At 35.9% G+C, this 15,421-nt stretch overlaps 1 protein-coding gene across 1 annotated transcript; it reads right to left on the bottom strand.

Moving 5' to 3' along the window:
• Positions 1-5,873: 5,873 nt before the first annotated feature.
• Positions 5,874-9,940, bottom strand: LOC110705641 (uncharacterized PE-PGRS family protein PE_PGRS54-like). Its single transcript, XM_021883541.1, has 6 exons — positions 9,478-9,940; positions 9,291-9,360; positions 7,237-9,018; positions 6,793-7,155; positions 6,494-6,697; positions 5,874-6,396 (listed from the first exon to the last, which is right to left on the bottom strand). The coding sequence occupies exons 1-6, from the start codon at positions 9,514-9,516 to the stop codon at positions 6,062-6,064; spliced, it is 2,793 nt and encodes a 930-aa protein (XP_021739233.1). The 5' UTR covers positions 9,517-9,940; the 3' UTR covers positions 5,874-6,061.
• Positions 9,941-15,421: the final 5,481 nt, after the last annotated feature.

The raw sequence follows: 15,421 nt of genomic DNA, 5'->3' as shown, positions 1-15,421 counted from the left end.
GACCGGGCGAGCCTTCGCCCGACCGGGCGAGCCTTCGCCCGATCGGGCAGACCTTGCCCGGTCTGACCGGGCGGTGGGGGTTGGATACGTTGAAGCATTCGTATGGAGTTTTCTTCTCGCGCCCGATCGGGCAGACCTTGCCCGGTCTGACCGGGCGGAGAAGGAAAAATACGGAACGCGGATTTTGCGGTTTTAGGTTATCTTATTTTATTATCTTTTTGCCCAAGTATCTTTTAATTAGGGATTAATATAAAACCTCCCTAATATCAGTATTAGGGTTAAGAGAGACAGAGTGAAAGCCGTTCTTGAGAAATACAAGAATCATCTTTGTAATCTTTGCAGTTTATAGTGAAATCATTCGATCTCGGTGCCCGTGGACGTAGCTATCACATCGATAGTGAACCACGTAAATTCTTGGTGTTGTTCTTATTGTTTGCATTGAATTTCTTTATTGTTTTCTTGTTTGTTTACGACCTTTGCTTCCGCTGTCGCACAACAATTGGTATCAGAGCTCAGGTTCAATCCTTGGAGAGTTTCTTGAAGATAACAATGGCAGGAGATTCAACAATAAGAATTGAGAAGTTTACCGGGAAAAATAGTTTCGGGCTATGGCAAATTAAGATGAAGGCTCTGTTAAAACAACAGCAGATATGGCGTCCGTTGGCTCCAAAGAGTACTACTTCGGAGTCAGGAGACGGACCGACTGACTCGCAGTTAGAAGTTATGGAAGAGAAGGCACACTCTACCATATTACTTAGTCTTGATGATCAAATCATCACGGAGGTTGCTGATCAGGAAACGGCGGCTGGATTGTGGCTGAAGCTGGAGTCATTGTATATGACTAAGTCGTTGACCAACAAATTATTACTGAAACAGCGGTTGTTTAGCCTCCGGATGCAGTCAGGTACTTCCTTACGGGAACATCTAGAAAAACTTAACTCTATTTTGCTTGATTTACGTAATTTAGATGTTAAAATTGATGATGAGGATGCTGCGTTGATTTTACTTGTATCTCTACCGTCTAGCTTTGAGAATTTTGTAGAGTCTTTTGTTGTTGGTAAGGATTCTATAACCTTAGAAGAAGTGAAGGCAGCACTTCATACTAGGGAACTCAGAATGAAAGCTACGAGTGATAATGGGGATAATGGTAGTGGGTTATTTGTTAAGTCCGGAAAGTCTAAAAAGAATAAGGGGTTTAACAAGGGGAACAATGCTGGGTCGGGTGCTGGAAACGGCAAGGATGGATCTAGTAAAACTACTACTAAAACATGTTATTACTGTAAAGAACCGGGTCACTTTAGGAATAATTGTCCGGTGAGGAAAAACAAGTCCCAGGCTGCTGTAGTTGAAGAGAAACCGAATGAGAGCTATAATTCAGAGGAAGATTTAGCATTAGTCAGTTCTGCTAGGTCTGATGATTTATCTGATAACTGGGTTCTAGATTCGGGGTGTTCGTTCCATATGTGTCCACGTCGAGATTGGTTTGATACATATGAACCTCGCAATGGGGGTATGGTTATAGTCGGTAACAATGCTCCATGTAAGGTCACAGGTATTGGTTCCATGAGGTTGAGGACTGTTGATGGGCGGAGGTTAACTTTGACTAATGTACGGCATGTTCCTGCTTTAGGAAAGAATCTGATTTCATTGGGTACCCTGGATGAATTGGGGTACAATGGTGTGTTTTCAGATGGGGAGTTGTGTATTTTCAGAGGTTCTGAGTTGGTACTTAAGGGTATCAAAAGGAACACCCTCTATGTTTTTGAGGGTGTTACACTGCCTAGTTCTGCGGTTTGCGCATCTGTATCTCACCAGGAGATGACTAAGATTTGGCACATGAGGCTTGGTCATATGGGGGAGAAGGGGATGCAGCTATTGTCCAAGAGGGGTCTTCTATCCGGGGTCAAGGTTGCCAACCTTGAATTTTGTGAGCATTGTGTGTTTGGTAAGAAACACAGGTCAAAGTTCAGCAAGGGTGCTCACATTACTGATGCAGTGCTCGATTACATCCATTCAGATTGCTGGGGTCCATCTAGAGTTGAAGGTATGGGAGGTTACCACTATTTTGTGTCATTTGTTGATGACAAGTCCCGATACACATGGCTTAGGTTGCTTAAGTCAAAGGATGAGGCCTTCAAAGTTTTCAAGCAATGGAAAGCTTTGGTGGAAAATCGACAAGGAAGGAAGATCAAGAAGCTACGAACGGACAATGGGCTAGAGTTTTGCAAAGACGAGTTTAATCAGTTCTGTGCAGATGAGGGTATAGGTCGGCATCATACTGTCAGGAAGACACCACAGCAGAACGGTGTAGCAGAACGGGTTAATCAGACACTGCTAGAGAGAGTTCGATGCATGCTCTCTAATGCAGGGCTTGGGAGGAGGTACTGGAGTGAAGCTGTGTTAACAGCTTGTTATGTCATTAATAGGGGTCCTCATTCTGGAATTGATTCCAAAATTCCGTTTGAGATCTGGAGTGGTAAGTTGCCTAATTTTTCGAATTTGAAGATTTTTGGTTGTGTTGCTTATTATCATGTTATTGAGGGTAAGCTGGATCCACGAGCCAAGAAGGGGTGTTTTGTTGGGTACGGGGATGGTGTGAAGGGGTTTAGAATTTTTTCACCTTCGGAGGGTCGGGTCATTCTTAGTAGGGATGTTACTTTCGATGAAAACACCATGTATTCAATTAAAAATGCAGAGATTTCAGATTTGAGAAGGGAAGGAGACAATTTATTACAGACAGATGGGGTACTTGAGGTACATCAGTCTACCATTGCTGATTTACCTCGGGTACAATATATTGATGATGATGCTGATGTTCCAGTGCCGGGTACTCCTGAACCTGAGATTACTCCTACTCATTCTAACTCTGGGGATGAGGTGGAGCAATCTAATCAGGGGTCATCTAGTCAACCTGACACCATTCTTGAGATGCCTAAACGAGTTATCAAGAAGCCTGTTAGATTGATTGAAGAGATGGAGGGAAGAAATTGCTGTGTTGATGCGATGACAGGTTATGCATTGAGTGTAGCTGATGATGTAGAGTCATTTGAACCTGCCACATATAAACAAGCAATTAGTTGTAGTGAGTCTGCGCAATGGCTTGCCGCAATGGGTGAAGAGATGCAGTCTCTTTACAAGAACAGAGTGTGGGAACTGGTAAAGGTACCGGAAGGGAGGAAGCTTGTGGGTTGTAAATGGATTTACAAGAAGAAAGAAGGGTTGTCGGAAACTGAGCAAATACGTTTTAAGGCTAGGCTAGTTGCTAAGGGGTTCAGTCAGGTAGAAGGGGTTGACTTTGTTGAGATATTCTCACCTGTGGTTCGACATACTTCTATCCGTGTGTTATTGTCAATTGTAGCACATTTTGATCTTGAGCTGGAGCAGTTGGATGTTAAAACGGCTTTCCTTCATGGCGATTTGGAGGAGGAGATTCTGATGAAGCAGCCCGAAGGATTCGAAGTTCCTGGAAAGGAACACTATGCCTGCAGATTGCTAAAGTCATTGTATGGACTTAAGCAATCCCCCCGACAATGGTACAAAAGGTTTGATTCTTTTATGGTTTCACAAGGTTTTGACAGGAATTCATATGATTGCTGTGTGTATCATAGTAAGCTGGATAATGGTTCCATGATTTATCTTTTGTTATATGTTGATGACATGTTGGTTGCCACAAAGAATAAATCTGATATTGCTAGATTAAAGGAGATGCTTAACTCGGAGTTTGACATGAAAGACTTGGGTGCAGCTAGGAAGATTTTGGGTATGGAGATCTACAGGGATCGGGCTAGAGGTAAGCTTTTCTTGACTCAGAAAAGCTACATTGAAAAGATTTTGTCTCGTTTTGGGATGGAAAAATCGAAGCCTATAAGTACGCCAACTACTGTTAGTTGTAAGTTGTCTTTGTCTATGTCACCTCAATCAGAGGAGGAGTTGTCTTATATGTCTAGAGTTCCATATGCAAACGCGGTTGGTTGTTTGATGTATGCTATGGTCTGTACTAGGCCGGATATTGCGCATGCTGTTAGTGTTGTAAGCAGGTTTATGGCTCGACCTGGGAGGGAACACTGGCAAGGGGTGAAAAGGATTTTTCGCTACCTGAGAGGGACAACTGATATTGGTCTTGTGTACGGGAATGGTAGGGAATGCTTGGTCACTGGGTACAGTGATTCTGATTATGCAGCTGATGTGGATACCAGGAGGTCTGTGACTGGTTATGTGTTCACTTTGGGTGGTTCTGTGGTTAGTTGGAAGTCTACATTGCAGTCATCAGTTACGTTGTCAACTACTGAAGCTGAGTATATGGCTCTAACTTCTGCAGCTAAGGAGTCTATTTGGCTCAAAGGCCTAGTAGGTGAACTGGGTATTGCACAGGATTTTGCTACAGTGTATTGTGATAGTCTAAGTGCGATTTGCTTAGCTAAAGATCAAGTACACCATGATCGGACGAAGCACATTGATGTCAGGTATCATTTCTTGCGTACTGACAAGAGGATTAAGGTGAAGAAGATTGGGACTGCTGACAACCCGGCTGATTTCTTCACTAAGCCTGTTCCGTTTAGCAAGTTTAAACATTGCTTAGACTTGCTAAATATTGATTACTACGTGATGTAGTAGGCCCTGAGGGGCGAAGTTGGGGAGCTCCTGGTGTAGGTGTGTTGGCCTTAAGGTGGAGCTTGCCCGGGGCTTGTGATGCAGGTGGAGCATTATGAGTTGTTATACTTGGAGACGAGTATGTGATGGGTCTTGGTTGAAGACTTATCGGGATGTATGGCTTATGCATGAGTCCTGCATCGGGTTTGGCTTGAGATGTTTTTTCACTATGTCTTGATGGGGTCGTTTGCTGACTACGAGTTCTCGTCAAGGTGGAGATTGTTGATAAGTATATTAGGTGACTCGTACTTCGTAGCTTTGTCCGCCCGATCGGGCGGACATTGCCCGGTCTGACCGGGCGGAAGAAGAAGAGGTGCCTGGCAAATTCGTTGAAGAAGCTGCTCTCGCGCCCGACCGGGCGAGCCTTCGCCCGACCGGGCGAGCCTTCGCCCGATCGGGCAGACCTTGCCCGGTCTGACCGGGCGGAGAAGGAAAAATACGGAACGCGGATTTTGCGGTTTTAGGTTATCTTATTTTATTATCTTTTTGCCCAAGTATCTTTTAATTAGGGATTAATATAAAACCTCCCTAATATCAGTATTAGGGTTAAGAGAGACAGAGTGAAAGCCGTTCTTGAGAAATACAAGAATCATCTTTGTAATCTTTGCAGTTTATAGTGAAATCATTCGATCTCGGTGCCCGTGGACGTAGCTATCACATCGATAGTGAACCACGTAAATTCTTGGTGTTGTTCTTATTGTTTGCATTGAATTTCTTTATTGTTTTCTTGTTTGTTTACGACCTTTGCTTCCGCTGTCGCACAACATGTTGCATTCAGAATCTATCTCCCGAGGGAATCCATGCCCCACTTTTAGGTATTCAAAAAATCCCCAAAACATCAAATTAAAGTACATTTTTTAATATTAGTATACAATGAAAATATTGTTGATTTCTATCATTAAAAGCTTTCAAAATGTAATTTTATATACTTGCAGGCAATGACTAAGAGAAAATTTAAAGGACCCTATATATTTTTGAATTTAACCTAGCATTTGAATGACTATTAGAGCATATAATCCTATTTCTTTTTCAACACCTATATCATGACTAAAAAATAAAAAAACATACTAATTTTTTTTTTTTTTTTTAATTCTTATGCTTTAATATAACACTAGGTAACAATTGATATACTCTTTCTAAAAAAAATTAGTACATATATAAATTAAGAATAAGACATCGATATAAATGAATGAACCAATAATATTACAAAAAATGTAAATTTATTGAATCATAAAATAGTAGCTTAAATATATTGAACGAAATCACAATGTCCAAAATATTATTCCAAACCCTAGGGTATAAGTATGTAGAAAAGTAGGGTTGAACATAATTATTGGCGCATGCAACCAACAATGCAAGAGCGATCAGAGGTATATAATACAATTATATGCCCCTTGTATTGTATTTTAATCTATTCAGCTTTAACTAATAGTTTTCTAGATGTTTGGGTAGACGGCGGGCTAGTTAAATCTTGGCATGTGCATTTTCCTGAGGATAAATTTCTTGAAGAATTGTGTGATGAATGGCTTGATGATCTTGATTCATGACTAGAGAAATGAGTTGAACTAGAAGAATGCTTTGATCTTTCAGTTGAAGATTTATCATAGGCTTTGGTTGATCCATGTGTCAAAGTTGCTCCCGAATGGTGTCCTGTGGCTTGGTTGAGAGACTTTGAAGTATTACCATAGGACGACTGGTTTAATCCTTTTGTGGAAGATTTTTCAGATCCTTGGTTATATGATTGACCTGAAGAATTATATAACGAATTATTAGATTCTTTTCCATTCCCAAGATTTGAACCTTGTGTTGAAGAATTGTCGGTTGTTTTGGCTAGAAGACTTACCTGAATTTTTATTATAGGTTAGTCCTGATGATTCACTTACTCCTTTCTTTGAAGATTTTCTTGATAAATCTTCTGAGGTTGTGCCTCCTTTATTACTTGATCCTTGTTCTACAGTGTTCTTTGCTGATTGATTGACTCCACGTGTTGAAGAATCGTTACTATTGTTGCTCGAAGTTTTTCCAGAAGATTCACTAGCTTTATTGCCTGGTGTATAAAATTGGTTATATTTCGTATTATAATTATTTTCCAAATAAATGACTAAAATTATATGATAAAGATATAATAGATTGAAGATTAACCTGACATTTGTTGACCTTCTCCGTGTTGAGAAGATTTCTCCGACGATTTGCCATATGACTTGTCAAAAGCTTGGCTAGGTGTTTTTCCTAAAGACTCGTTTGAATTTTGATTAGTTGATTCTTTGCCTGAGGAATTTTCTGAAGACTTCTTAGATCCATGATCTAAAGACGTTCTAGATGAATTAGTATTTTGTTCAGATGAGTTTTCACAAGATCCGTTTGATCCTTTACCAATGCCTTGGTTTGTGTTGGCTTTTGACTCTTGACCTATACTTGAATTATGTGTTGTGCTTGAGTCGTATTGGCTTGAATTTTTTACATGACTTTGGCTTGATCTTTTATCTTGGTTTGAGCCTGAAACACCTATATTCACACCATTATTAGAGCTTGTAGATCCTCCACCTTGTATATAATGGTTAACATTGCTATTTAGTTGCGATTTACCTTTGCTTGAGCTTTTATATTGGTCAGAGCCCGAAACTCCCATATTTACACCATTATTGGAGCTTGTAGATCCTCCACCTTGTTTATAATTGTTGGCGTTGCTATCCAATTTTGATTTATCTTGGCTTAAGCTTTTATGTTGGTTTGAGGACGAAACTCCCTCATTCACACCATCATTGGAGGTTGTAGATCCTCCACTTTGTTTATTCTTGTTAACGTTGCTATCCAATTGTGATTTACCTCGGCTTGTTCCTTTATTTGAACTTCCACCATTTACACCATAGTTAGAGCCTACAGAACTTTCAGAACTTTTATCCATATTCCCTTCACCTGAACCTCTTACATTTCCACCTGTATTGACTCCTACATTAACTCCAATATGTTTGTCAAAATTAGAATTGCCTCCAAATTGTGCATTACCTCCTGATTTCACATTAACTTGCGATTTCCCGTGGCCTTCGAATCCCCCTCCAATACGTTTGTCAAAATTAGCATTGCCTCCAAATTGTGCATTACCTCCGGATTGTACATCAACTTGCGATGTCCCATGGCCTCCGAATTTCCCTCCAATATGCTTGTCAATATTAGCATTGCCTCCTAAGTGTGCATTACCTCCGAATCCGCCTCCAATATGTTTGTCAAAATCACCATTGCCTCCTAATTGTGCATTACCTTCGAATCCGCCTCCAATATGTTTTTCAAAATTACCATTGCCTCCAAATTGTGCATTACCTCCAAATCCGCCTCCAATATGTTTTTCAAAATTACCATTGCCTCCTAATTGTGCATTACCTCCTGATTGTACATTAACTTGCGATTTTCCATTGCCTCCGAATCCCCCTCCAATATTTTTGTCAAAATTACCATTGCCTCCTAATTGTGCATTACCTCCGAATCCGCCTCCAATATGTTTTTCAAAATTACCATTGCCTCCTAACTGTGCATTACCTCCTGATTGTACATTAACTTGTGATTTTCCGTTGCCTCCGAATCCCCCTCCAATATTTTTGTCAAAATTACCATTGCCTCCTAATTGTGCATTACCTTCGAATCCGCCTCCAATATGTTTTTCAAAATTACCATTGCCTCCTAATTGTGCATTACCTCCTGATTGTACATTAACTTGCGATTTTCCGTTGCCTCCGAATCCCCCTCCAATATTTTTGTTAAAATTACCATTGCCTCCTAATTGTGCATTACCTCCGAATCCGCCTCCAATATGTTTTTCAAAATTATCATTGCCTCCTAATTGTGCATTACCTCCTAATTGTACATTAACTTGCGATTTTCCGTTGCCTCCGAACCCCCCTCCAATATTTTTGTCAAAATTACCATTGCCTCCTAATTGTGCATTACCTCCGAATCCGCCTCCAATATGTTTTTCAAAATTACCATTGCCTCCTAGTTGTGCATTACCTCCTGATTGTACATTAACTTGCGATTTTCCGTTGCCTCCGAATCCCCCTCCAATATTTTTGTCAAAATTACCATTGCCTCCTAATTGTGCATTACCTTCGAATCCGCCTCCAAATCCACCTCCAATACGTTTGTCAAAATTAGCATTACCTCCAAATTGTGCATTACCTTGCGGTGTCACTTGGCCTCCGTATCCGCCTCCAATTCCACCTCCAATATGTTTGTCAAAATTAGCATTGCCTCCAAATTGTGCATTGCCTCCAAATCCGCCTCCCCCTCCACCTCCAACTGAAACTTCCTTACTTCCACCTGCATTGAATCCTCCTCCTAATTGGTGATTGAAGCGAAAGTTGCCACCTAATTGACCTTGAAAAAAAAAAAGAACAAAGATTTAGATGTGTTAATATCACCTAAAATCAATATAAATGTTTGTGATTTGTAGTAAATAATACAACTAAATCTTATAGGACCTTATAAATTACAATATTTTTTTAACTGAATTCATAACTTCCATTTTTTTTTAAAACCTCATAATTTCCATTTAAACCTGCTTGTAAATTAAAATGCGAGGGAAAATAAATTAGGGGAGTAACAAGTAATTAAATAAAGTAATTAAACATATTTTCACTAATTCTTACCTCCATGATGGAGGCCCCCTCCTAATATGGCTGGAATAAGAAATGTTGCTTCGGCAACTGTTATTGCAATCTACATAAAGTCGACAAAAAAATTTAAGAAATTAGTAAATACAAAGAAGAAGTAACTAATTATATCATTAACAAAAAAAAATAAAAAAAAAATAAAGAAGAAGATAAAGAGCATTACATAAAGAATAGCAGTGATCTTTAGGAAGTAAGACGCCATTGAATTTATTCTAAATGATCAAATTGTATACGAAAAATTGAAGAAGAATAACACTATTCTTTTTATATTTTCTACTTTTTTTTTTCTTGTAATTTTTATTTAATAAATGAGATGATATTAAGGTAAGAAAATTCAATTTTTTTTTTTGATTGTGAGATAGAGAATTAGGATGGGGGTATATAAAGGCATTGGGAAAAATGAGATGAGTGATTCTCCACCATACGTTAATTTGCGGAAAGTTTTAGGATGGATGCATGGCTAAGACTACAGTGTGATTTACAAAGAAATGTAACTGTATTTTTACTCAATTTAGTAATTTAACTGAAAATAGCTATTGATTTTTAGAGTTAATGAGTAAAATGGAGAGCAAAAAAATTGGGAAACTACAACTAATTCAAAGAAGAAATTCCAACAGTTGGGTAAGGGTGAGATATTATTATGGGGTGAATAACACGTAAAGAACGAATAAAGAAAAAATAAAATTCAAATTGTGTAAAGTAAAGTGTATTTTAATTGGATTTATGAAAACTTTATTTTCTACTTGGTATGAATTTAAATAATTTGTATAAGAAATTATTTTTTAGATTAGTGTATAAGATGTTTATTTTTCCTTGCCTAGCTAATTATTCTCGTTCCAAATACCAATTCATGCATAAATAATGTTGCTTGAATCTACATTTAACATTTTATTAACTTGTCATGTGGTTCCTAGGCCATGACCATTTGATATAATCATATAAAATTAACTTGACAAGTCAATGATCATGGTAAACTAAATACCACCTCTGTTTTTTATTATTTATAATAAAGGGATATTATTAAAAAAATATTATAAATAATAAGAAACGGAGAACTCGTCGTTATTAATCTTACATCAAAAAGTTAATTATTAGGTATAAAATATTGTGTAAATTTGTAATACACTGGTGCACGTGACGAAGTATTCAAATGAGTAGTACTTTTCAACTCTTGGATTACAAAGAGCTAGACACTCCACTACCACCACTGTGACTAGAGGTGTCAATTCGGATAACAAAATGGAGTTTGGGTCAGGTCTATTCGGATCGGATATGTTCGGATAAATTATCCTTTTAACTCGGATCGGGTCGGATCGGGTCAAATTCGGGTCATGGTCTATCGAGTCCGGGTCGGATACGGGTCGGGTCAACTTCATATCGATTCACTTTCGGTTCGGATATATTTGGATCGGGTTTAGCTGGGTAACTTCGGGTCGGATGAATTTGGGTCGGATTGATTTCAGTTCGGATGATTTCGGTTCGGTCAAGTTCGGTTCGGTCAATTTCGGTTCAATTCCTTTTTGTGTTTGGCTGGAATTTGGTCGAGTTGACCAAATTCATATCCAATTAAGGTTATTTTTAAACTAGAGATATTGTTTAGTTTTTACCTTATTATTGGGTCAATATGATTATTAATAATTACGAAGCACGAAGTTTTAGTTTTCTCATTTGATCAAGTTATGTGTAATTTTTATCTTTGAGGAAAATTGAGATTGAATAATTATCGATAACTTATCATACCTTTATAAGTGAGAAGTGAGACCGAGCTAGTGATATATTGACGAATAATAGTTACATATGGTGATATATACAAAAAAGTATGACATTTTTTTTAGGTTATTACAAGTTTACAACTCTTCATCAATTGTACAATCATATGAGGCTATGAGTTCTGTACTATTAGTTTAGTTTATTACTGATTCAATTTTTTTTAAAGATATTTGTTAGAGTTGTTAGAATTACTTTATTACTAATTCAATTTGTATATTAAAAACTTGACATTATACATATTGATAGTTAATTGTTACTATGTAAATTCTTTTTATTTAAGCATAAATTATTGCATATGTATGTAGTGAGTATATAACCGTGCGATGTATAACGCCTATAATTCTACAATAATGCACAATTGTACTCCGCATTTTTAACCAATAACTTCAGTTTTATCAATTTAACATATTTCCAACAAGTTTAAAGTAATATTAATTAGTATATTACGAATCATATGAGTTATCAAACTAAACATTAAATAATCTATAATATACAATAATTAAGTCTATAAGGGTTGTGTTCTATTCATCTGATTTTCACTAACCTGACTTATCTTAACTTACCTGAACTTATATAAACTTACTAGACCTTATTGAAACTTATTATTTTAGTCTTAATTTGTACTTGGGTAACCTTATTAGAACTTATTAAATATGAAGTGAACTTATCTGAACTTATCACACCTGAAATCGTAAGTGAAAATAAGGTGAACAGAATAGACCCTAAGTTATGACAATATATATACAAAAAATGTAGTATATGAAATGAAATTATATCACGAGTTCAGTTAGCAGGAAAATAAAGCACAAATATACAATCTATGTTGATAGTGAAAATAATAGAGAGTGTAATTACGGATTTCTTAATTGGTAATAATAATACTTTTGGTACCTCTTAATTATGTTTATTAATTGGTTGTAAGTGTCAGAGAAAAGAATTATTAGTTCATAAAATATAATAGAATGGGAGGAAATTCATTAAAAATGACAATAGGCTTTAGGGAGCATTTAACTAGAGCTTTACAAGCAAATCAATTAACTCCCGCTTAATGTTTAGGTTTATTAGATCTTGTGGCATTTATTAAAGCTTAGAAAGTAAATTAATATAATTGATATGTACATGAAGTAAACTAGACTCCGGATTATTTCTTTATAGTCAAAAAGTTAACTTATTAATAATTAGTAAATATATAGTATAAGAACTTGAATAAAAAAAGTAAATAATTAATTATGATCAGGTTAAATTCGGATCGGGTAAAAATCAAATCGAGTTAAAATCGGACCGGGTTAATAACAGTTCGGGTCAAAACAGATCGGATTAGATCGGTTATTTTTCGGGTCAATTTCGGATCGGGTTGAGCTCGGGTCGGGTCAAATCGGTTCGATTTGAGTTCAGGTCGGGTCAAATCGGATTTGGATTGAGTTCAGGTCGAATCAAATCGGTGCCGGATTAAGTTCAGATCGAGTCAAGTTCGGATTCGGGTTGAGTTCAGTTCGGTTACAGATCGGGTTTGGGTCTTGAATTTCTCGGATCAAATCAGATCGATTACAGTTCGAAACGGATAATTTTTTTCGGGTGTGAAATTAGGCAAAGTGGGGTGAAATTAGGCAAAGTGGGGTGTAATTAGGAAAATAGGGGTCATGTGCGTCGCACACGTGTAAAACACGTGGTCAACGTCGGAAAGTGGGTTTTGGCTGTCTTGAACAAAAAAAAATTTAAAGGTTTTTTTGGACAAAAAAGTCCCTTTAAAAGGTTTTTCATGACAAATTTTCCTATGGTTAATCATAGTAACGAAGTGTGTGACTTACTGAATTGGGTAATGAAAAATAAGAGAAATTGTTGTAGTAGAGGTTTATCAATTACATATTACTAAAAACGAATCTAAGGAACGCTTGACGATGCATTATTTAAAATATAAGTATTATATAAAAGGTTGCATTTAGATTATGACTTTTATTTTTTTATAAAATTTAAAGTAAACTTCGTGAAATATCAACTTGCACATTTTAACTACTCTGTATTATATATTTAAATATTAATACAAAATAATATATTTCATGCGGTTTAAAATTGATCGAATTGATTCATTTTTTAAAAAATATATAATTATTATATTTTTATTATAATTATTCAGCATCCGTGCATAGTACGGGAATTAACCTAGTTAACTTATTAAGTGCGAAACATAATGATACTTAGTGTTTTTAAATAGCAATTTAATGTAATTAATACTTCCTCCTTTATAGTATTATTTTAATGATAATTAGACTTTTGCGATAAACATAATCACTTCTGATTTACCGTATATTTTAGGGCATGTTCACATTTACTGAACTGAGATGAGCTGAAGAGAACTGAACTGATTGGAGCTAAACTGGACTGAACTGAATAGAGCTTAAATGAATATTTTATGAGAGAAGGAAATTAGGAGTTGAACTGAAATGCACTGAACTCATTGGAACTGAACTGAAATTAAGTTGAATGAAGAGGCCCTTAATATGTATTATATGAATTTTAGTCATTCGGCGCTTTGTTAGATTCGTCTCTTTATATACCTTCATTATTTTTTTGACGGAATAATATACCTTCATTATGGTGACTTGTTAGATTCGTCTCTTTATATACCTTCATTATTTTTTTGACGGAATAATATACCTTCATTATGATGACTTGTTAGATTCGTCTCTTAATATAATTTCATTATGTCATTTTTTTTTCTTTTTTAATAATTTTAACTACGAAGTATTATATAACTATTATTTCAAAAATTAATTATATAATTAAAGATATATCTTTAACATAAAATGTTTTAGAATGCGTAATTTCATTCTTATTACAAAATTACTAGAACGTAAGAAAAATTTATATATTATTATAGTTAGAGGTGGCAATGAACCGCCCAGGTCTATTTTATAATACATGGATCTCTAATTTTTGGATGCGGCGGAAAAGAATCCGGATTCAATTTTTAATAAACTGGACCTAAATCCAGAATCGATTTGAATTCAACCCATGAATTCGACCCATGAAATTCAACCCATGAATTCGACCCATGAATTCACTATTTTAATTTTTTTGATATCCTATTTTTTAGATATAGATCCGGTGGAATGATGAAAGGCAAATGCCAAAAACTTTATTTTTTCTATGGAACCCGTCATTTAGGTGCTGTTTTTATAATTCTTCTTCAAAAAAAAAAAAAAAAAAAAAACGGTGCTGTATTTTTAACAAATTTAATTTAAGGTAATATTTGACAAAAAAAAATAATTAAAGTATATGGTACCACTGTCACAAATAATAAGCTTAAAAAACAAGGTATATTATAAGAATTTTGCCTTTTTTTTTTTATTATAATTTATTGCGAGAACTGTAAACGCGCAAAAAAGGGCAATAATATAAACATGAGTTGATCCTAAGTTTTGGGTATCACCCGCTTCCCAAGATTTTAACCAACAAAGATACACCCTTGGTTTTTATCTAAGTGCCCCAACTTGACTTTGTAACTATTCACATATATTGTTTTGACTTTTGACCAATGTTTGTGGTTTATATGTAGGATAAAATATAATTAGTGAATACTTGTTAGAATCGTCTTAAAAAATGATTTTCAAATATCAATTTTTTTTTTAATTGTTATTTAATAGGGCATTGGCAAATATGCCGGCCAAACTATGACACTTAAATAAAAATAGAGGGAGCCGTTAATTGGCATCCACTGAAAAATGAAAGGGGACAAATGTTTTTTTTTTTTCGTGTGTTCTATTAATTACGTAAATATCAGTTTGGCTCGTGTCATGGGATGTGATAAAGTTTAATATTAGCTATTATTGGCCTACTGAAACTCTTCTCCTTTATCCAGCCTTGGGACTCGCAGCGGAAACCCGCTGATGGAGTTTGATTGGTTGATTTTTCTATTAATTACATAGTATTACATTTAACCCATAGCAAATAAAAACTTGTAAAGTTTTTGTATTACCCCCAAAACTAATGATCAAGCTATCGAAATTGATTGTTATTGAATAATCTTATTTAAAATAGGCATAGCTTCACCAACACATATGATACAAAATAGTTTAAAAACGTAGCTTAGTTTGATCATCTTCAAAAGACTAGACTTTCAAGACTTCTAAAATCTTGTGTACTTTAAAACTTCAAACTAAAAATAATTGTCTTGGAGGGGCAATGATCTTTAAAAGATTACATACATTGCATTCAGATTAACCAAAATCAAGATATTCGCCCTTACATTAATGTCAATGTTCTTTGCAGTAATTCTGTTTCATATTATTAGTAATAAAGGAATATTTTATATCTTATAAATAATATCCCTACATTAC

This window comes from Chenopodium quinoa, unplaced genomic scaffold (assembly GCF_001683475.1).
Source record: "Chenopodium quinoa cultivar QQ74 unplaced genomic scaffold, ASM168347v1, whole genome shotgun sequence".
In the NCBI taxonomy this organism is placed as follows: Eukaryota; Viridiplantae; Streptophyta; class Magnoliopsida; order Caryophyllales; family Amaranthaceae; genus Chenopodium; species Chenopodium quinoa.
Note: the sequence above shows the minus strand (reverse complement) of the source record. Positions and strands in the feature narration are given on the sequence as shown.

What these genes read in the sequence shown, in the direction of transcription:
- LOC110705641 (XM_021883541.1), bottom strand. Translation starts at nt 9,516, where the DNA reads ATGGCGTCTTACTTCCTAAAGATCACTGCTATTCTTTAT. An exon ending in AGATCACTGCTATTCTTTAT is followed by an intron (nt 9,361 to 9,477) that starts GTAATGCTCTTT and finishes GACTTTATGTAG; the next exon opens with ATTGCAATAACAGTTGCCGA. An exon ending in AGGGGGCCTCCATCATGGAG is followed by an intron (nt 9,019 to 9,290) that starts GTAAGAATTAGT and finishes TTTTTTTTCAAG; the next exon opens with GTCAATTAGGTGGCAACTTT.